The sequence below is a fragment of the Prunus persica genome, chromosome G6 (genome assembly GCF_000346465.2).
Source record: "Prunus persica cultivar Lovell chromosome G6, Prunus_persica_NCBIv2, whole genome shotgun sequence".
Taxonomy (NCBI): Eukaryota; Viridiplantae; Streptophyta; class Magnoliopsida; order Rosales; family Rosaceae; genus Prunus; species Prunus persica.
Window position 1 is genome coordinate 23,172,064 of NC_034014.1, and position 22,018 is coordinate 23,194,081.

A 22,018-nucleotide genomic window follows, 5' to 3' on the forward strand; every position below is an offset into this window, starting at 1 on the left:
TGACATGAATAGGCATTGTGTTGGAAGAACGTGACTTGGCTTGGCATGATTTATTTTCTGGTTTTCTCTCATTCTCTTCTTTCTTCAAGACCCAAACTCGTGGCTATTGTGCATCAGTACATAAGTCATACTTCGGAAGCTCGGATTAGAAAACTTCCTTAATGAAAGTTGTTCATCTACTCGAGTACTATAGCTTGGAAAATTTGTAGAATTTATAGAATTTTTATGATACCTCAAAGCTGGTCTGCAACTTCTGCATTCATCCATGGCTGGTGAGTTTCTGCAGATTCTACTTCTGCATGTGTCTTTAACTTATGATACTTGGATGATTGCAATTGCTTCACAAATTTGCTATAAATTGTGTTGTTTATAACATATCCAAAATTGAGGATCATTCACCTATTCTAGTGCTCTCTGCCTCCATTTTTCTGAAGCATGTTCATGAGTTAATGTTGATGCCTTTGTTGCATGCTTGTTTTCTATGCTTGAATGCTTGAGTTCCTCTGTATTTCCCAGCATTTGTGAACTATAAATCGAATTCTGAGGATGAGCTTTTGGTTTAGGATTCTAGCTTGGTGATAAACCAGAGTCATGCAAGCTTACTAGGGTATGCATGCCAAGTGTTTGTGGAAATGTCTCACAGTAGTTTGTGAGCTATTCTTTCAACTTTTGAAATGTTTCTCTTAGAATCTGAGTTGGAGATTTTGATTGAGTTCCCTTCCAGCACCTGATCTGGCCAAAGTACTCTTTTGTTTCTTTTTTCAGGCTTGATTGAGAGGTTCCAAAGCATGAGAAATGTCATCTTCTTACTGATTTGTTAGGAACTTGATGGTATGAAGGTGAGATTTTGGTTGCTCACACCTTGTCTTGCGATATAAAGGCTTATGAAAAATTTGAATTGCTTTAACAGAGAGACTTTGGATAAGACAGAGAACAAGCTAGTTGTTGAGGCTGCTTTGAGTTTTTTTTTCTTCAGAGATGTAATGAGTTTGTTGAATTGTTGCAAGGATAAACTGAGGTTTTTTTTTGGGGGTTAAAGAGCATATACACTGGCATGATGTTTAAAATAAGGCAAGGGCTAAGAAGATTTGAAATGAGGCAAGTGCCATAAAGTCTTTGCTTGTAGAGTAGGAGTTGGAAGAATGTAACTTGGCTTGGAATGATATAGCTTGGACTTGCTATGAGGATGTGAATAATGTTCACACATCTTTTGGAATTGAGGTATAGCATGGTTTAGCATGAGAAACTTTGAGGTGCCTATGCTTGACTCCCTTTTTTATTTTATATTTTATATAGATTTGATTGGCATGAAGCCCCCAAGTATTTTGGAGTTTGCATGTGTAGTTCGCTTCAATGGCATGAATGATGGATTTGCATGGTATAAGGTTTGTGTGTGTGTGTGTGTGTGTGTGTGTGTGTGTGTGTGTGTGTAGTTCTCTCTGGGTTTTGTAGGTGAGAGAGGAAGTTTGCTCTATGGATGTAGTTGTTTCAGCTAGTGATGAAGTAGTGGGTGTGCTGGGTAGTTTTCGGCAACTTGACAAAAACTTTGTCAAATTTTAGAAAAGTTTACCAAAAGGGAAAATAGGGAGAGATGGAAGGATGTGGCTCGAAATTGCAGGGGGTTTAGAGGTGAGAGATAAAGCTTGCTCTCTGGATGTGGTTGTGGCTAGTGGTGAAGTATTGGGTGTTTTGGGTAATTTTCCAGCAACTTGACAAAGGCTCTATCAAGCTCTGGAATGACTTACCAGAAGTGAAGATGGGAGGAGATGGAGGAATAGGGCTCGAAATTACAGGAGTTTCAGGGATGAGAGATGATGCTTGCTCTCTGAATGTGGATTGAGATTATGGGTAGGAAATGCCTCTTTTTATATGCGCTAGAAGCTACCCTTTTTCAAGAAACCCTAATGGCTTCTATCCAATTTGGCCAAGCTTTTTCCTTCCGTTCTCCTCCCTTCCTTTGACTTATCCTATTTGGTGAAATTCTCTCTGCCCATTTGCATAAAATCAGAGATTTTTGGGAGCTCAATGCTCTTCCTGCAGTTGCCTCAGTGAAGAACTCCCATTTTCAGCCATATTTTTTTCTTTCTTTTCTCCCCTCTTATATGGCTAGATCTGATGGGTGGGAAAGAAATAGGTATGTACACTGGTTTGAAGAGTGTTTTGCTCAAGTATCCCTTGGTTTTTTGGGATGGCTTGTGTTGGGTTTGTCTTTGGCCATGTGCTGGAGATTCCCAGTAGCTTGCAAATGTGAGTGGCTTTTGGCTTTTGTCATGGTTTTGTCTCCAGCTATGTGCTGGAGACTTTCAGATATTTTGTTGGTCACTTGGGCCATTCTTTAAGGTAATGGGCTAGTTCACTAAAGGGATAGGCCAACTTCCCAAAGTGATGGGCTATCTTTTCTAAGGTAATGGGCTATTTTTTCTTCTTTATGCTTACCCACATATTTGGGCTCAAGAAATGGGCTTGAGTTTCAGGGCTCCCAAGCAGCCCAAAACTTCCATTTCTCGGCTCATTAATGGGTCTCATGAAAACTCGTAACCATCCATACCACAACCCGCTCAGCAAACCCCAGGCATTCGCGTGGCTTGGCCCCATTTAAGCTTGTAGCATGACGTGTTGCTTATTTGCTTGGCGTGGCACGTGTGCAAGTGCATATGTCGAACTCTTGCGTACCCAAATTGGGTTTCTTCCTAAGTTAGGTGTTGTATTGGGCTAGAAATATATTTGGGCACAATCTTGAATTTTTTGGACCTCAACAAGGACAAAACCAATCTCCCTCACCTAAGTATGAGCAACCATTTTATACCAGCCATTGGATTAATCTCACAATACATAGAGCCTTTTATTAACTTAAATTCTTGACCCACACATTGCACACAACTTCTTTCTCATCTAGCCATTCTCTTTGTTTTCTAAAAGCTTCCCAAAGTTTTACTATTTTTCCATCATAAATCTGATTTCTCTCAAAGGTACTATCATTTTCTCTGCGAAACAAATGTGGGCAAAATTAATTTTCCCTTCAAAGGCTCCTTTTGTCCTTTTAAGATTTCATGAAATTCTATGTAATGAAGTTGTTTAATTTTCATCTATTTGCTTCAAACAACAAGCGATTGGTATTATTTGATTGAGGGAGATCACATGATAGGAGCCTGGAGACCATAAGCATTTGAACCCATGCTTTAACTTCATGTTCTTCAACCACATATGTATTAAAATAAATAAATAAGAAATTAAAGAAGACCTAAAAGAAAATAAATACTCAAATCCCCTCTTCTACAGCACACAACCCCTCTCATCACAAAGTCCATGTGTCACCTCCTCCAAGATGAGAAAGAGGGATGAACTCTTGAAAGAACCATAATCGGCTTGGAGGAAAGAAAGGGGGGCTTCCCTTAATACGGGTCAGGAAGTAAAACGGGTATAAGTTGGGCTTTTGAAAGAACTTGCTTTGAATTAATAATTAAAAGGTATTTTAGGAATTATGGTGGGTGAAAAAATAAGATTGTGTTTTTTTTCAAATTTACATGATGTATAAGAAGATAAGGTGAGTGAAAAAATAAAAGAAGTGAATGGAAGTAATAGCACACCTCTAAAATATATATTCAGGTATTATATTGATTTAGTACCACTCAAACTCACCAATTATTTTTCTGAAAAGAATAAATTTTCTTTGCCACCTTTTACGTTGGTTGCGTTGCGCATTAAGAAAAAGAAGAACGCAATCTCATCTCACGCCTTAAAAAGAATTGATTACAGGTTAGGTGGCCTAAATATAATAATCTTTCTATTATTTTTCCTGTCGTCTTCAAGTTTTCAACTTGAATATAATAACATTAACTATGGAAATGGATAAGAACAACCTACAACTCCTTTAAACAAAGAAGAAAAAGAAAAACCAAAAATAAAGAACAAGAAGAAAAACCAGTCCCAAAGTCAGTGCTTGAATTGAATTTCAAAGGAAATTTTTTCATGAATTTAAAAGTTCCAAGCCTTCTCCTTCTCAATGCAGAGATCTAATAAGAGCTCTCACTCCGATTTGGCTTTGAGGGGTTAACAAAGACCTGATCACAGAGCAGAAAACAGGGTACTTCTTGATTACATGTAAATTAACATGGCGATATTCTCTTTAATTAATGACACAATAACAATGGCAATTAAGTAATTAACGATCTAAATCCATGCCTCATCTTCATCAGTCCTGGGAACCCAGTCATTTGTTGCAGGGTTGCTTCTGATCTTCATCAATCCCACTATGACATCATCATGGCTCTCAGCCAGCTGAAGATCAAAGTCACTTCCCCCTTCTCTTACAACCTTAATAAACCCACTTCCAGTCTGTCCATTTCAGTTCAATTTAAATCAAAACCAGACCCAATTAAATCGTTCAAAAACAGACACACATTAATTTTTTTTTTTAAAACTCAAAACTTTGAAAGAAAAAAAAATAGAGAGATAGTACCATGTGATGTTGTTTGTCAATGGAATTAAGTTCCTTGTAGTACTGTGTGTCCACAAACTCATCTTGTACTGTGGTAGCTCCCTCTGCTGATGAGAGTATAACAGGGGATTGAGATTGGAGAGAACGAAACTTGTCGAGCTCTGGAATGTTGGGTTGGTCAACGATGGAATAGTCAACTGGGTTTGGTGTTGATGATGATGATGAAGAATCGGGCTCGCTTCTATTTGGCTTGATGGGTCGCTTTGGGGCTGCAGAGTCGAACTGAGCTCTGATCTGGTTGGCGATCTTGAGCTGCTCATCAGCTTCCAACACCTCGTCGCTCCGGCTTGGCTTTGTCGCCGTCCTGTGCCCCACCATGATCAAAATTTTTATCTTTTTGTTCTTTTAGTTTGTTTGAAATTGTTTGATGATGGTGCTCTGCTCTCTCGTGTGTTTATATAGTATAAAAGCAATGAAGAGAAGAATGGCAGGTGAAGTCGGAAGAAGCTGAAACTATGGGCCAATAACTAAGAGCCTGAAACCGCTTTGCTGAGAGAGATCGACCAGTTTCTGTGGATGGATGAATGGCGTGTGCTCTGAATCTGAGTGGGCCTGAAAAAGGGCCTTCTCACCTGGTATCTTTATGTTCATATGGGCCCACTTTCTGTCTTTTCGAAATCTGAGGCCCGAGTCTTCTTGGTTCATGGGTTTGCCAACATAAACGACATGTCAATATGTCGTTTCTGCTCTATCTCTGTTTTTTCATTTCGGTTTCTTCGCTCTCTGAAATCTGTAATCTGTAATCTTCTTCTTCTTCTTGTTTCTTTGAGTGGGGTATGGATTGTTTGTGATAAAAGGTCTGAAATTTTTAAGACTGTATGGGATTTTGAGAGGTCATCTCTATGATTCAATTCTGAAACACCTTCCTTCCAGATATTTTAGGGAGCAAAAAGACTTGATTTTTATACTGGTTCAGCCCAGAGACAGCACCTTCACTGGTTCTTTCATGTAAAGTCAAGAAACATCTTACGTGATGATCATTATGTGGCTAAAGGTGCTGTCTTTGGGCTTGGCCAGCCTTTATTAACTCATCTCAGAGTCAGAGGAAGGAGGGTAAACTTGGCTGAATGGGAAAGGCTCTGGCAAAGAAAAGGGTAGCTTGAAAACGTCATCATCCTATGCTTGTGGGTAAGATTAACAATTAACCAAAGTTCATTGAGAATATTGGGTGAAGCAGCCTAGATGTGTTTACAGGCAATGAGACAAATGCTGCTCAGAGGCTTACTATGTGAGATGGTGTTTTGGGACCTAAAATATGCATTTGAGCCTTCAGCAAATTGACTAAACAGAGAGCCATACGAGGAAAAAGGTGCAACAATTGCTTCTTGTAGTAGCTTCCCTCCAGCGGAAGATGATGTGCCCTGAAGAGCTGATGGTGATTCAATCACATTTTCCAGATAAGTATTCTCCCAATCAAGCTCTGGTACTAATTAATTCCATTCCAGATGGACACTGCTACTGCAATCACAGCTTGACGCATAAACCATCAAAAACACGAGAAGTAAAATCTCTATACACATAGCAATCTTCGAATGACAGGAAACCCGAAGTTCCTACTTCTAGGAAAGGAGACAAATAATTTCCATTCCGGATAATGTAAAACTGGCTTAAGTTGAAAGGCTTACTGTTCTGTTCTGTTTGTTGGGAAAGATTGCGAAAAATCAAAGGCTCTCCCAGGATCTGACTTCTTCCAGCCTTGTGTAAATAAAATGGATAAAATTAACACTCTATCTTTCACTAAGAAAAATAATGGGAATACAAAAATAATCTCACCAAACACCGGTGGCTAAACTCTCTCTTGGTTCTTTTCTCAAGAGGATTTTCTCTCTCACACAAGTGAGGTTTTCTTATCTCTCAAAACTCTCTATGTTTTGGTTTTCTGAAGGATGATAAGAACTGAAGGAAGGCAGCTGCTTTTATAGCCAACGTTCCTGACAAATTGGTGGCCTTGCATGCGAGAGAGTTTTTCTCATTTTTTCTTCCGTTCGTTTTCTTCAGATTTTCCCGTCCTTTATTTTATTTTATTTTAATATTTATTTTCCTTCTTTTTCTCTCTTCCACTAACGAGGGAAACCCATCAATCTCCCCCTCCCGACTTAGGGTCCAGCTGCTCTTCTGCAAAATTCATACTTGTCCTTAGGTAAGGACTTGGTCATCATATCTGAACTATTGTCATCAGTATGAATTTTGTCAAGCTGTAATTGCTTTGACTCCAACACATCACGTATCCAGTGATATCGCACATCAATGTGCTTCGACTTCGAGTGAAAACTCGGATTCTTGCTCAAGTGGATCGCACTCTGACTATCGCAATGCGAAATGTATTTGTGTTGCTCTTGCCCTAATTCTTGTAGGAATCGTTTCATCTAAAGCATTTATTTGCATGCTTCAGTAGCTGCAATAAACTCTGCCTCTGTAGTTAATAGAGCAACACATTTCTGTAACTTTGATTGCCACGAAACTGCTTTCCCTGAAAATGTAATCAGGTATCCTGAAGTAGATTTTCTGGAATCAAGATCTCCTGCCATGTCTGCATCTGTGTAGCCAATCAATTCATGTTTTCCACCTCCAAAACACAAACTCATTTTGGAAGTACCCCTGAGATATCTGAGAATCCACTTCACAGCATTCCAATGCTCTCTGCCTGGTTTAGACAGGAATCTGCTTACAACGCCAACTGCGTGCGTTATGTCTGGCCTCGTGCAAATCATTGCAACATCAGACTACCAACAGCTGAGGAATATGGCACCATAGCCATGTTTTCTTTTTCTTTGTCACATGTAGGACTCTGCTTTGAACTAAGCTTGAAGTGACTAGGAAATGGAGTAGAAACTGGTTTTGCTTTATCATGTTAAACCGCTTTAGTACCTTCTCGATATAACTTTCTTGTGATAACCTCAACTTCCAATTTTTTCTATCACGGGATATACTCATACCGAGGATTCGTTTTGCGGGTCCTAAGTCTTTCATAGCAAAAGACTTGCTCAACTCTTTCTTCAGCTTGCTAATCTTGTCATTGTTTTGTCCTACGATCAACATGTCATCGACATAGAGAAGAAGTATGATGAATTCACCATCATCAAATCTTTTCACAAATACACAATGGTCTGAAGTAGTCCTTCTATATCTGTGTTCAATAATGAAGGAATCAAACTTCTTATACCATTGTTGAGGCGCCTGCTTGAGTCCATATAAGCTCTTCTTCAGCCGACATACCAAATCTTCTTTTCCTTTGACTTTGAATCCTTCTGGTTGCTCCATGTAGATTTCTTCTTCAAGATCTTCGTGAAGAAAAGCTGTCTTCACATCTAGCTGTTCGATCTCGAGATTTAGGCTTGCAGCCAAACCAAGTACAACCTGTAGGGATGAAATCTTCACTACGGGTGAGAAAATCTCTTCAAAGTCAATTCCTTTCTTCTGACTGAAACCTTTCACAACTAGCCTTGCCTTAAACCTGGGCTTAGAGTTGTTTTCTTCCGTCTTCAGTCGATACACCCATTTGTTCTTGAGTGCTCTTCTACCTTTTGGTAGGTTCACTAGATCATATGTGTGGTTCTCATGCAGAGATTGCATCTCTTCATGCATGGCTTTCAACCACTCATCTTGTTGATCATGAGTCAATGCTTTTTTATAGCATTCTGGTTCTCCCCCGTATGTTAGGAGAACGTAATCATCTGGAGAGTACCTACTCGGAGGTCTCCGTACCCTGGTCGATCTTCTTGGTTGGAATTCGGCCTCTGGCTCTTCATCGGCTTGTGCTTCTAGCCCTTCATCCGCTGCATCATCTATTATACCATCAATTGTATGACCATTACTCATGTCACCATCAACTGGTTCATTTATAATAGGATCACTAGCTAGATCATCAGTATCATTGGATTCATCTCGCTCGTCATTGTGCTCCAATGGGGAAGGAACTGGATCTAAGTTAGCTGGATATTCTCTAGGTATTAGGTTTATCACCTCTTCGAATGTCTTCAATGTTCTGATCTTCAAAAAAGACAACATCTCTACTTCTAATAATCTTTTTAGCTACAGGATCCCATAACCTGTAACCGAATTCTTCATTCCCATATCCCACGAAGATACATTCTTTCGACTTTGCGTCGAGCTTGGATCTCTCGTCTTTAGGAATATGAACAAAAGCTCTACAACCAAAAACTTTCAGATGATTGTAGGAAACGTCTTTTCCCGACCAGAACTTGTTCGGGACATCACCATTCAAATGTGCTGAAGGAGAAAGGTTGATTAGATCAACCGCAGTCATCAGGGCTTCACCCTAAAAACTTTTGGGCAGCTTGGCATGAGATAACATTGTTCTTATTCTTTCAACAATTGTTCTGTTCATTCTCTCAGCTATGCCATTATGCTGAGGAGTCTTCGGAACAGATCTTTCATGCCTGATTCCATTACTTCTATAGTAGTTTCTAAACGCCCCCATATATTCTCCTCCGTTATTGGTGCGAATACATTTGAAGCTTCTAGCAGTATCTCGTTCAACGCTAGCATGAAACTGCTTGAAAACTTCATACACTTGATCTTTTGTTCTAAGTGCGTAAGCCCATACCTTCCTAGAATGATCGTCAATGAAGGTAACAAAGTATCTTGCACCACCAAGAGTACTAGTGGTCATAGGACCACAAACATCAGAGTACACAACATCCAATACATTGGGTTTTCTTTGTGCATGACCATGTTGAAACGAAGCTCTATGCTGCTTTCCAGCCAAGCAATGCGTGCATGATTTTAAAGGCATGCGTTTCTTCATCCCAATCAATGCCTCTCTTTTAGCTAGAATTTGCAGCCCTTTCTCGCTCATGTGACTGAGCCGTTTATGCCATACCTCGATTGAGTCTTCTGCGAGAGCATTTACGTACCCATTACTGACTTTTGCATGTGTCATGTATAAGGTGTTCTCATTCTTCCCTCGTGCTAGGACAAGAGAGTTCTTGCTGAGTTTCATTTCCCTTCAGTAAAGACATTGGTGTATCATTCATCGTCAAGTAATCCAGTGGAGATTAGATTGAGATGCATGTTTGGAACATGTCTCACATCCTTGAGGACCAAGTGACAACTTGTGTTGGTTTCAAGGGAAATATCTTCTCTTCCCACGATCTTGGACAATTTGTCATTTCCCATCCTCACATTACCAAAATATCCATTGGTGTAAGATGTAAAGAAGTCCCTCCGTGAGGTGACATGAAATGATGCACCAGAGTCCACTATCCAGCATGTATCTTGAGAGGACAAATTAACGAAGCCATCACCACATAGAATAATTACCTCATTTCCACCAGAGGTAGTTGCAGTCGTGTGCCTGGCATTACTCTTTTCGTTACCTCTATCTTGCTCTCGTTTAAACAACCTGCACTCTCTTTTCATGTGGCCTATCCCGCCACAATGGTAACATTCTAGGTCCTTTCTTGTCTTGGACCTTCCTCTCAAGCCATCTCTTGACCTGCCCTTTGATTTGTCTCCCCTGTGGAATTTCTATTATTAGTTCTTCCACGATACTCTGAGACGAGGGCTTCTGACTCGGCTACTACACCTTGTTCTTTCCTCCTTGCTTCTTCATTGAACATGCTATCTTTAACTATGTCCAATGTAAGAACGCCTTGAGGAGCTGAATTGCTTAAGGATACTGCTAGTGTATCCCAGCTATCAGACAAAGAGCTGAGCAACATTAGTGCTTGTAATCATCATCAATCACCATCTTCATATTCGTCAACAGGTTGATCAAACCTTGGAAGTCACTGAGATGCTCGGTAACACTTCGACCATCTCTGTACTTAAGGTTTACCAACCGTCGGATAACCGATGCTTTATTTTGAGCGGTCTTCCGCTCGTACATGGACGAAAATTTTGTCCATAATTTGTATGCATCCGTCTCTTGTGCCACATGGTGGAACACACTTTGATCTACCCATTGGGGGTGGAAGATATTTCAGTCAATTATATGGCTCTCTTTGACAAGAAAGAACTGAAACACCCAAAATGTCCTCTTTTGTATTTGCATAGTTTACGAAATATAAGGGAGAATTAAATAAATCTACCATACTTTTGCTTCGAATTTTCTTACTGCAGACTTGCACGGTTGGTGTTTCAACGTCAAAGTCCACGACTTTTCTATTCCAAGTCTTCGTTTGCCATAATTTCCATTGCCACTCAGTTCAGATGAGCTTTCCTTCGGCTACCAATTAGCAAAATCCAGCAACTCCATTAATTCTCATGGAAAGCCTTCATAACCATAAAATCCATATCCCTCTATTTTCTCTGCTTTTTTTTCTTTTCCACTTCTCATCCCTTCACTTTCTCTCTTTAGCCTATGAACAACCTGATAAGTATTTCGTCAATTGTGGGTCTAAAGATGATGCAAACCTCAATGGTCGGGTGTTCACTGCAGACTCGAGTTCTGTTTCTTTGTGCTCAGACTCAGAGAAAAGCAGGGCCATTGAAAGCACCAACCAGTCGCGAAATCTGTACCAAACAGCAAGAATTTTCTACAACCAATCCCACTATGAGTTCACGATCGCTGAAAACGGTACTTATATTGTCCGTCTGCATTTCTTGACTTTCTCCTCCTCAGTTAATCTTTCATCAGCTCTTTTTGATGTTTTGGCTTTTCCTACTGTTTCAAATTTTGGGTTCAAACTGTTGAACAATTTCACTGCCAAGAACAGTAGCAACTCTCCTTTGATAGAGGAGTTCTTTCTTGCCATTGGTCCTGGCTCATTGAAATTATATTTTACACCTCAAGGATCATCTTTTGCATTTGTAAATGCCATTGAAGTCTTCCTTGCACCTTTGGAATTCAGCCCTCGGAATTACAGCAGTAGTTTCCCTTTAGTTCTACGTAAAACTTACAGGGTGAATGTTGGAGGCCAGAAAATCACACCAGATGATGACATAATATGGAGAAACTGGGAACAAGATGATAGATATCTGTCTAATTCAAACTCTGCAGAGGATAGCCGACCCTCCTCACAGCCGCTTATTAGACAGCCGGTAGAATCTGATGGTTTCGTTGGTGCTGATAGTGATTTAATTGCTCCAGATTTAGTTTACCAGACTGCCAAATTGATGACCACTAGTAATGAGCCATCCAATCCCTTCAACATAACCTGGTCTTTTAATGTGAGTGCGGATGCTAGACACCTCGTCCGGGTTCACTTCTGTGACATTATCGGTCCGCCTGGTAATTTAGTATTTAACTTGTATTCAAATGGAAACTTCATTACGAAGGTTGGTGGACCCGATTTCAGTTTTAATAGCCTGTACTCGCCTTTCTACTATGATTTTGTACGTTCTAATGGATCTGAATTCATTAACATCAGCATAGGCCCTAGCACAGACACAACAACTAACAATTCCTTTCTAAATGGACTGGAAATGTTGGAGATAATAGAGGGACCAGCTTTAAGTAACCCTCCAGCTTCAGTTTGTACTATGAAAGGGCCCAATAAGATAAAGGTGGGTCTTGTGGTTGGTTCAGTTATTGGAGGCCTGTCGCTTATCTGCATTCTGATTGTCGGAATCTTGTTCGGTTTGAAATACAGAAAGGCAAAGCGTGTTGAAACTTCGGAATGGTCACCAATGCCTGCATTTGGAGGAGGGAGTACCCACAGCAGGTTGACTGATGGAACTATTACTGGTTCCCCTATGGATTATCTAAATCTTGGGTTGAAGATATCTTTTGCTGAACTTCAGCAAGCAACAAACAACTTTGACACAAAATTGTTGATAGGTGAGGGTGGCTTTGGGAATGTCTACAGAGGAACTCTGTTGAATGGCAGAAATGTAGCCGTCAAGCGAGGTAAACGAGATGAGCAAGGGTCAGGCCAAGGCCTTCCAGAATTTCAAACAGAGATCATGGTTTTGTCCCAGATTCGCCACCGCCATCTTGTTTCCTTAATTGGATACTGTGATGAAAGGTCTGAGATGATACTGGTCTACGAGTTCATGGAAAAAGGGAGCTTGAGAGATCATTTGTATGGTTCAAACTTGCCTCGCTTGTCATGGAAGCAAAGGCTTGAAATTTGCATTGGTGCAGCAAGGGGTCTTCATTACCTCCACAGAGGTGCAGCAGGGGGAATCATTCACCGAGATGTTAAGTCCACCAACATCTTGTTGGATGAAAACCATGTTGCCAAAGTTGCTGACTTTGGCCTTTCAAGATCTGGTCCTCTTGATGAAACACATGTCAGCACAAATGTTAAAGGCACTTTTGGTTACCTTGATCCTGAATACATAATGTCCCAACAGTTGACAGAAAAATCTGATGTTTACGCATTTGGCGTGGTTCTCCTTGAGGTGTTATGTGCAAGATCTGCTATTGATACAATGCTCCCAAGAGACCAAATGAATTTAGCTGAATGGGGAATGCTTTGCAAGAAGAAAGGGTTGCTTGAACAGATTGTTGACTCTTCAATCAAGAATCAGATTGATCCTAGCTCATTCAGAAATTTTAGCGAGACAGCAGAGAAATGCTTGCGAGAAGATGCTAATGATAGGCCTACAATGGGTGATGTGCTGTGGGACTTGGAGTATGCATTCCAGCTCCAGCAAACAGCAAAGCATAGAGAACCCCATGAAGACAGCACAGCCAATGCTTCATCAGCATTTGTATTGCCAAATGTTCCGCGTTTTCCTTCAGTTAGCTCCACCATTAACACAGATGATCTGGCTCTTCCCGGAGACGATGAATTAGATACAACAGAAGTTGAAGTTTTCTCCCTGTTGAGAGTTGGTGATGCCAGATAAATTTGTTCAGTTTGCAAGGTATATTAGTTAACCTTGTTTAAGTTTCTTTAGGCTGTAAAAGCTAAGTTCGGTGTTCCTTGTTAATTTTAGTCCTATCTTTGATTATTTGATGTAGAACAGATGACAGATTTTATCGTGGTTGAGCTAGAAAAAGGACGTAGCGGGAATTTACAGATTTGTTGTCCGAGCTCCGATTAGGACGCAAAATACCATTTCGTAAAGGGAACGACGCCACGAGTCAAACTCACAGCTCAGCTGTGATGTACGATGAAGTTTGGCATTCTGAGGTCGTTTGGCCTTCCAAAACTGCATTCAAAGTTTCGTAGTTAATTCTCCGAATAAAGTCTGTTTTTCAGTTTTAATGTAATAACTCCCCTAGCAGTTCAAGGGTTGAGAGTTGTGTATTTAGACAGGTTTGTCTGACGTTTCTGATTATCTCAGATTTTAATAAAATTATCCCAAGATAATTCCTCTTAATTTCTGGTGGAATCCAGATTTCTTGTTACTCAAGGTTTCGCTTGAAACCTTTCTTGCTTGTGCTGCGTCATTATTGTACTACAACTGCTTTCCCATCTTTAAGATGTGATAATAGTATTAATTGTTCATAAACAGAAGCAGCTAACAAATTCTATGATAGTTAAACTGCTGTTGATTGGGAGTTTCACCTTGTTACCCCAGAGGAGTGTCTTACTTAGGTTCATACATCACTCCCTGCTATATTCTATACTTTTCCCTGAGACTATCCAGCCATGCTCTTAGCCTAAACCCTGGGCAGTAGGATCATGATACAAAACAATTCAAATTGAAGGAGACACAAACTCGTGATTGATAGTGTTATGAAATATGTTTAAATTCCCTGGAAAATATTATGGATAGATATATCTCAAAAACCTCATGTCTCATATGAATCGCGGAGCTCAGTCATATATTTATCAGGAAAATAATTCTTGCACAGATACTTTAGTTAGTTTAGGCCATCAGGTTGAGGTTTCAGAGTCTAATCGCAAGCTTTTTGATATTGTTGGTGCAAGATGTCAAAGAATGTATACTTTTAACTCCAAATTGCAGGAGATCGTACAAAATTAGGTAGTAAGAATCTAGAAAGTTCCTCTGGCTTCTGTACTTATTAGTCACTATTTAATTATTTTAAAAATGTTCAATAACAAAGACAATATGCTAAGCATAGTTCAATTACCTTTTAAGATGTGTGTTTCTCTTGCTTCAATTTCATAATCGTTGGAAATATACATTTGTCTAGGCTACATACACACACAACTAATGATATATATCAATTAACTAGTAGCTTTTTTTTTGCCAACACTTGACAAGCAGCTACAAGAAGAATAGTTCTTCTTGAAAACAATCTTCTTTAGCATCATATCATGTTGATGTAGTTGTCCATGTTGTTGATCTCATAATTATTATCATCCCTAGACCTAGAATAGCTTCAGTACGATCATAATTATTACAGTCTTCTTTAACTATTATTTTAAATCATATTAGTAGTTGTACGATACTCCCACTATTTGTTTTGCAAATCAAATCAATTTCATAAAACTCTTTTATTTGAGATTTGGGAATCTACTACTAACGGAAAGCCTTTGCATTTCTTTAAATTTAGATAAATAGTCATCTATAGGCTTATGGATGATTATGGACTTGATTTCGATCTAACATCTAGCCAAGATGTCGGATCTAAGGTCTTTGGAAGGAGGTTGATTTTATTACGTGTATTAACTACTTAAAACATTCATGGTTGTTCTTGGGTATTGGACCTATGAATAATGCAAGTAATCTTGACTTGATTATTCCTTCTCTTGATCTTCCTTCTTCCCATAACTATTTGAGAATAGAGAACTTGAGATAGAGAACTTAAAGCTCAATGGACTTTAAGGGAATTACATTTGAGATTAAGAGAGAGAGGAGAGGCATGCAAGCCCTTATTAATTTACAAATTTACAAATTAATAAATCAAACCTATTCCATTCATCTAATGAATAATCGGCCAATTACATTGTGTCATGTATTTGTGTTCATAAGTCCATAATCATTTTTTTGATTATTTAATCTCATTAGATAATTAACTTAGAATCTAATTCTAAAATTTGTTATTGGATAATATGGGCGTAATTTCAATGAAATATTTATTTCAAACAAATAAACAATTTCACAAAAGGATGAAAACACTTTGTCATTTAGTGAAATGGGGCAAAATTGCAATTAATTAAAGTTTTGGGCAAAACTGTAATTTTCCAGCAATTGCATAAACAGCCCCTAAATTACAAAAATTGCATGAGGACCCCAAAAGGGATCCTAGGGTGGGGCCAGCCACAAGGTGGTACCATCTTTTGTACCCAAAAAACAACTTCATTTTCATTGGTTTCCTTTTAAAACTTTAAGGGACAAAAACTATATACTATATGAAAATGTCATAGGATGTCATAAAATGTTTCTTACTAACATTCAACATACAAATGTCAAGTATCAAACAAGATCAAAAAACATGCTTGACAAGAACTCCTATGAATATATCATGAACACCAAGAACATTTCAAGAACCTTTTTCAAAACTTTATGACTCTTCATAAATCACACAAAAATCTTAAAATCATGCAAAAATCATATCCATGCTTAGAATTTCAAGACTAACACAACCATGTAAATATTTCACACATAAACACACAAGACCCAAAAAAGCCCATCGTTGCCGCCACCCCCATTGGTGTCACCTCTTGATTTTTCGTTTCATACTCACTCATTCATCCAATATCCCATATCCTATGAATAAGTGACATGAAAAAGAAAATCTAACACATATATCACATAAGTTTGGAAATGAGCCCATATTAAAACCAATAACCAAAATAAAAGGCTCAAAGAGACTAGAACTTGTCTCTTGATACCACTTGAAGGAAACATACATCTAATGCTTAGGAAATGAACTTTAGCCACAACCTATATAACAAAAAATTCTAAATGGCACATTCATTTTGTTTATACTAGTTGAGCTAAACCTTTTTCATTCTAAACTAAGTATCTTAGCCTAATCTCTTTGAACACAAATAGAAAAAGGAAAAGAGAATAGATCTTTACCCTTGATGACCTTTTCTTGATTTCTCAAGAATGAACACATTTGTTGGAAAGGCCTTTTGTTTCTCTTGATTTTGACTCATTCACCTTAAGGCTCCAAGATTGGAGTCCTCTACCTTACCACACCAAATGCTCATAGAGATGAAGAGAAGACAATCAAGAAGTATGGATGTAGTCTACTTCTTGATTGGACCAATTTTTGGTTTATAGAAGATGAGATACAAAGATGATCACTCATCAACCAAAGTAGGAAACCAAAAACCTTAGCTAGGTTTTCTCCAACACTTAGCTTATATAAGATAACACAAAAGGCAAAGGGAGAGCTTCCCCTTAGTTGCCTAAATTTGGGTGGGTATTTGGGGCTCCATTTGGTCCATGGGTCATGTCATCTTATGCCACTTATCCCTTGGGCTCAATAGCCTTTTGGGCTGTTTTGTCAATTTCCTTTTAAATCATATTTAAAAGCTCAATCCAATATGTCAATATTAATTCCATAATTAATCTTTTAATTATAATTATAGTCTTACTAAATTGACCCGGTCAAACTATTTAACTTTGGTCAATTGCTCTGGTCAACATGTTGACTTTGGACCGTTGACTTTGACATTTGATTATCAACTATTAACTTGTGTCTCTTCAATTCATTTCTCCTCATTTGCACTTCTAATCACATTCTTTGGGTGTGCAGATCCGTAGGTTCCCTTTAGCAAGGTAGTAGGTTGACTCAACTTCTCAGAGATGATATACAAATTAAATTCCACAATTAAATTCTTCATATTAATAAAGGTTAATTGAAACCCTTTAGGACATTCACAAACTATGGTTGTCGCCTAGCAGCAAGTCACGGTTATCCAAGCTAAATGAGACGCTGTGAAATAACCTATTCAAATTGGAATGACCATACAATTGAATCATTCTCTTATGTCAATACTCCTTATTCACATTATTAGATCATGGAATCCGATTGTCAATATCCTAATGTGAATAATTTCTTTTATATGATTATCCTGGTAAGATTTGAAGACTTCTTCTTTCAAGTCTTATCCACTACTCTGCGCAGAGATTTGACTAATCATATCTTGGAGTTTTCTCTCTCCTTTACTGAGAGTAGAGATTCCTTGTTGTACATTCATTTGCTTCCATGACTCTATTGAGAATCCTGATGAGCACCTTTAAGCTATGCCTAATTCAGCATGACCGTATAGTGCCCTTAGATATTAACAACATAGCCACAAAATATCTATGATGCCTCAGGTCTAAGGATTAGTTTGCACCATTACAATTTATGAGTTCCAGCTTGACATGTGAGTAAAGACTTCCATGTTGTAACTCATATGTTGGATCACGTTCAGTGTACTTGTTCTTTTACAAGCACTTACACACATATCGATGTGTCTCCACACTTAATGACTTGAGACCTTCTATTCCTTTCATAAAGAGACGATACTGTGTAAACCGGTCTTTGCGGAATATTGACACCCAATCAATATTCCTATGACCAAGAACATATTTAGGATTTAAGGATGATGAGAAGTCTCCATATATGCAATTTCATTACATAGCTCTCATATCCACTTGTATATTCCTTGGACTATGATTGTTCTACATATTGAAAGATAATATATGATGATAAAACAACCTTTCTTGCTCATTGATAACATAATATGTATTTTATCAATGTTGTCTTTAACTCTAACTATCACATAATTAGTTGGCTTTAAGGGCATATTTCTAACAGTGATTTTGTGAGCTGAGGCTTGGTCCCTTGAAAAAATGTTAGAGCTAGCCATGGAGAGGAGACATAGACATCCGCACAATCCAAAAAGTCCAAAGAGAGATGATTTCAAAACAAGAAAGGGAAGAACAAAAACTGAAAATTGGGGTTAAAGATGACGATGAGAGATTGGAGCTTATAAAATGAGCTCTGCTCTAACTTCAACGCTAGATAAAAGGATTAGAATTTCAATTTTATGTTAAAAGGGTAATAAAGGTATTTCATCTTATTAATTAAATTAAAAAATATACAACTGTCGATTTTTGGAATTTTTTTTTTGGTGTGTTTATAGTTTTTTTTTTAGGACCTTTCCTATTGAGAGTGACGATAACATACTAAACTCACACACACTACACGGATGCTAGGACTCGAACCTAGGACCTTACCTAAGGGAGTAAATACTCTAATATAAGACTATGTCTAAGATTTGGTATATACCTAAAGGCTTATTTACTGTAGTACCCCCTGAAACTTTGGTCAAATCTCATTTTATCCTCTGAAAGTTAAAATGGCCCACTTTGCCCCCTTGATAGATGTTTTGCACCTCAATTTATCCCCCATCGTCAAATCAGTCAAAAGCTCTGTTAAAAATGTCGACGTGGCATGAATGAGACCCACAATTTTTTTGAATTGGATTCCATGGAGGTGCCATGTGTGAAAAGATAAAAAGAAAGATTTTCTTTCCAAAAACTTAATTCAATTATTATTAATAGAAGAAAAAAAATGAAAAAATTAACAGGAGATTAAAAAACCAGCAACACCGTCTTCTCCACACCTCGTGACCCTTTCACCATCGCAACTAACAGATCTCCTCCTTGATCCCACCCCATCCCTTCATACTTAATATCTATAAAATGTGGTCCTTCATGATTGTGATTTTGATGATAATGGTGTAAAAGGTAGGTTGGGCTTTCAAGGCAGAGGGGAGAGGAAGGGCCTCCATCCCAACGCCCCAACCCCAAGCCAACCATTCTCTCTCTCTCTCCAGATCCGACAAGCCCGAAATTTCAGATTCGTTGAGGATTCATCCTAGATCCGTGGCAAACTCAACCTATCCACAATACCATATCCAAACCTTGAAGACTAAGGCCATGCCACCGTCTTCATCACCAAGCGTTTTGCCCCTACAACCCAAAAACCCATCCCCACCACAAATGTATGCATTGTTCTTTCTTTATTTAATTTATTTATTTATTTTTTTTTTTTGGGTTGGGAATGGCTTGTGGTGGGTTTAGGTGGATATGGATGATGGTGGGTGGTGGTTAGTTGCAAAGGAAGGAGGAAGGCTGATGGGGGCATGGCTTGTGGTGGGTTTGGGTGCTTATGGATGATGTTGGGGTGATGGTTACTTGTAGAGGGAGGAGGAAGGATGATGGGGCCACCTTTGGGGATAGGGAGAGGTTAGGTAGATGCGTAACAGGGTAGGGAGGAGGGAATTGGGTTTATTTATTTATTATTTATAAATATTATTATTAATAATTGAGTTAAGTTTTTTAAAAGAAAATCTTTCTTTTTATTTTTTACACTTGGCACCTATGTGGCATCCAATTCAACAAAATTGTAAGTCCCATTCGTGTCATGTTAGCCTTTTTAACAGAGTTTTTAACTGACTTGACGGTTGGGGGTAAATTGAGAGGCAAAACATCAATTAAGGGGCAAAGTGGGTCATTTTAACTTTCAAAGTGTAAAATAAGATTTGACTAAAATGTCAAAGAGCACTACAGTAAATAAGTCTATAACTAAATTTGTATTTAAAATATTTGTGCCCCCAGCTCTTGCCCTATTCGCCCTGGGCCGGCCCTGTTGTGTTATGTTGGTTTGACATCAGTATAGCTTCATTGACATTAGTCAAGTGTTTTTGTGGACCATTGATGTTTCTGCTGTTCTCATCCAAACACAAGAGACAGTACTAAAGACGAGTCATCAAACTTGTTATTGGTGGCGGTGTTATAAAATAACCTGAAATATATGCGGATATTGAGCTGCACGTAGAATAGATAAGACACAGCTTTTAACGAGGTTTGGCTATGCCTACGTCCTCGGAGAGCAGCAGCAGTAACCTTTCACTATAAAATAATATGGCTACAACTTTAGTGTTTACAACATATGTGGCTCACTGAATTTTCTCTCTAGGAGAATTTCTCTCTGCTTTCTCTTCTCTCTTTTCTTTCTTTCTCTTCCTTTCTCTTTTTTTTTCTGCCCTTCTTCTTTCCGTTTCTCTTCTTATTTATAGGCTGAAATAATCACTATTCATCACTATTCATCACTGTTCACCCGTGACAGACAAACTCTATCAAAGCCGCCAAATGAACAGTAATGAATAGTTAGTGGGCTGCACAATCCAGACTTTTACAACACTCCCCCTTGGAGACCACATGTCCCTAGATTGGTTGCCTCATTAAAACCTTGCTTGGAAAAACCCAGTGGGAAAATCTAAGCGAAGGAAAAAGAGTACAACGTGCATATGTCCTATGTTAGAGGACTCTTGAATGCTCCCCCTGATTTTGCATGCTCCAACTTGATTGCTTGCAGAGTTGTCGTAATCCGATGCCATGTACTAACTTTTGGAATGTATATTTCGGCAATGATTTAGTGAAGAGATCTGCCAGGTTATCACTTGAGCGGATTTGTCTGACTTTGATTTCTTGACTCTTCTGGAGCTCATGTGTATAGAAAAACTTTGGTGATATGTGTTTGGTCCTGTCACCCTTGATATATCCTCCTGTGATCTGAGCAATACAAGCTGCATTGTCCTCATTCAGAATTGTTGGAGTGTCTGTTGTTGAGGGTAGGGCACATGTGCTTCGGATGTGATGGATTACCGATCTTAACCAAACGCATTCACGACTGGCTTCATGGAGGGCAAGTATTTCTGAGTGATTGGAAGATGTGGCCACTAATGTTTGTTTTGTTGAGCGCCATGAGATCGCAGTTCCTCCACATGTAAATACATACCCAGTCTGTGATCGTCCTTGATGTGGATCAGAGAGATATCCTGCATCAGCATAACCAATAATACTCTGGGCGTTGGTCGATTCACTGGAATAGAATAACCCCATGTCTGTTGTCCCACGAAGGTATCGTAGAACATGTTTGATGCCGGTCCAGTGTCGCCTTGTTGGAGCAGAACTGTACTTTGCTAACAGATTTACTGAGAATGATATGTCTGGTCTGGTACATTGTGCTAGGTACAATAAAGCTCCTATTGCACTAAGATATGGTACTTCTGGACCAAGGACCATTTCATCATTCCCTTTTGGACGATATGGGTCTTTCTTAGTGTCAAGCGATCGAACGACCATTGGAGTGCTAAGTGGATGGGCTTTATCCATGCCAAACCGTTTCAATACTTTCTCAGTATAAGTTGATTGATGCACCAAAATTCCATTAGCACTGTGCTCAATCTGCAAGCCAAGACAATATTTTGTCTTTCCAAGATCCTTCATCTCAAACTCACGTTTGAGATAATCAACAGTCTTTTGAAGCTCTGCAGAAGTTCCAATTAGATTCATGTCGTCGACATATACTGCCACTATCGCAAATCCAGACTTTGATTTCTTAATAAACACACATGGGCAAACAGGATCATTTGTGTATCCTTCCTTCAGTAAATACTTACTGAGACGATTGTACCACATTCGTCCAGATTGTTTTAGCCCATATAATGATCTTCTCAATTTAACCGAGAACATGCCCCGTGGTTTGTTTCTGGCAGCTTCAGGCAACCTGAATCCTTCTGGAACTTTCATGTATATATCTGTATCCAATTCTCCATACAAATATGCGGTAATGACATCCATGAGTCTCATTTCAAGTTTTTCTGAAACCGCCAAACTTATCAGGTAACGGAATGTAATTGTGTCCATTACTGGAGAGTACGTTTCCACATAATCAAT

General features: G+C 38.8%; 2 protein-coding genes across 3 annotated transcripts; one reads left to right on the top strand and one right to left on the bottom strand.

Moving 5' to 3' along the window:
- LOC18775359 lies at nt 3,763-4,924 on the bottom strand. The gene is made up of 3 exons (XM_007205907.2): nt 4,460-4,924; nt 4,183-4,335; nt 3,763-4,061 (listed from the first exon to the last, which is right to left on the bottom strand). The coding sequence occupies exons 1-3, from the start codon at nt 4,814-4,816 to the stop codon at nt 4,014-4,016; spliced, it is 558 nt and encodes a 185-aa protein (XP_007205969.1). The 5' UTR covers nt 4,817-4,924; the 3' UTR covers nt 3,763-4,013.
- Nucleotides 10,571-13,735, top strand: LOC18772904 (probable receptor-like protein kinase At2g23200). Of its 2 annotated transcripts, none has more exons than XM_020566527.1 (2): nt 10,571-13,276; nt 13,374-13,735. In XM_020566527.1, exon 1 carries the CDS (start codon nt 10,727-10,729, stop codon nt 13,256-13,258), a length of 2,532 nt encoding a protein of 843 aa, XP_020422116.1. In that variant the 5' UTR covers nt 10,571-10,726; the 3' UTR covers nt 13,259-13,276; nt 13,374-13,735. The 2 variants fall into 2 exon arrangements, with proteins under 2 accessions (XP_020422116.1, XP_020422115.1); XM_020566526.1 differs by having other exon boundaries at nt 10,572-13,276; nt 13,379-13,735.

Coding starts and splice junctions, on each gene's coding strand:
- LOC18775359 (XM_007205907.2), bottom strand. CDS start 4,816: ATGGTGGGGCACAGGACGGCGACAAAGCCAAGCCGGAGCGACGAGGTG. Junction 4,336..4,459: donor TTGACAAACAACATCACATG/GTACTATCTCTC, acceptor TGAAATGGACAG/ACTGGAAGTGGGTTTATTAA. Junction 4,062..4,182: donor CCAGGACTGATGAAGATGAG/GCATGGATTTAG, acceptor CTCTGTGATCAG/GTCTTTGTTAACCCCTCAAA.
- LOC18772904 (XM_020566527.1), top strand. CDS start 10,727: ATGGAAAGCCTTCATAACCATAAAATCCATATCCCTCTATTTTCTCTG.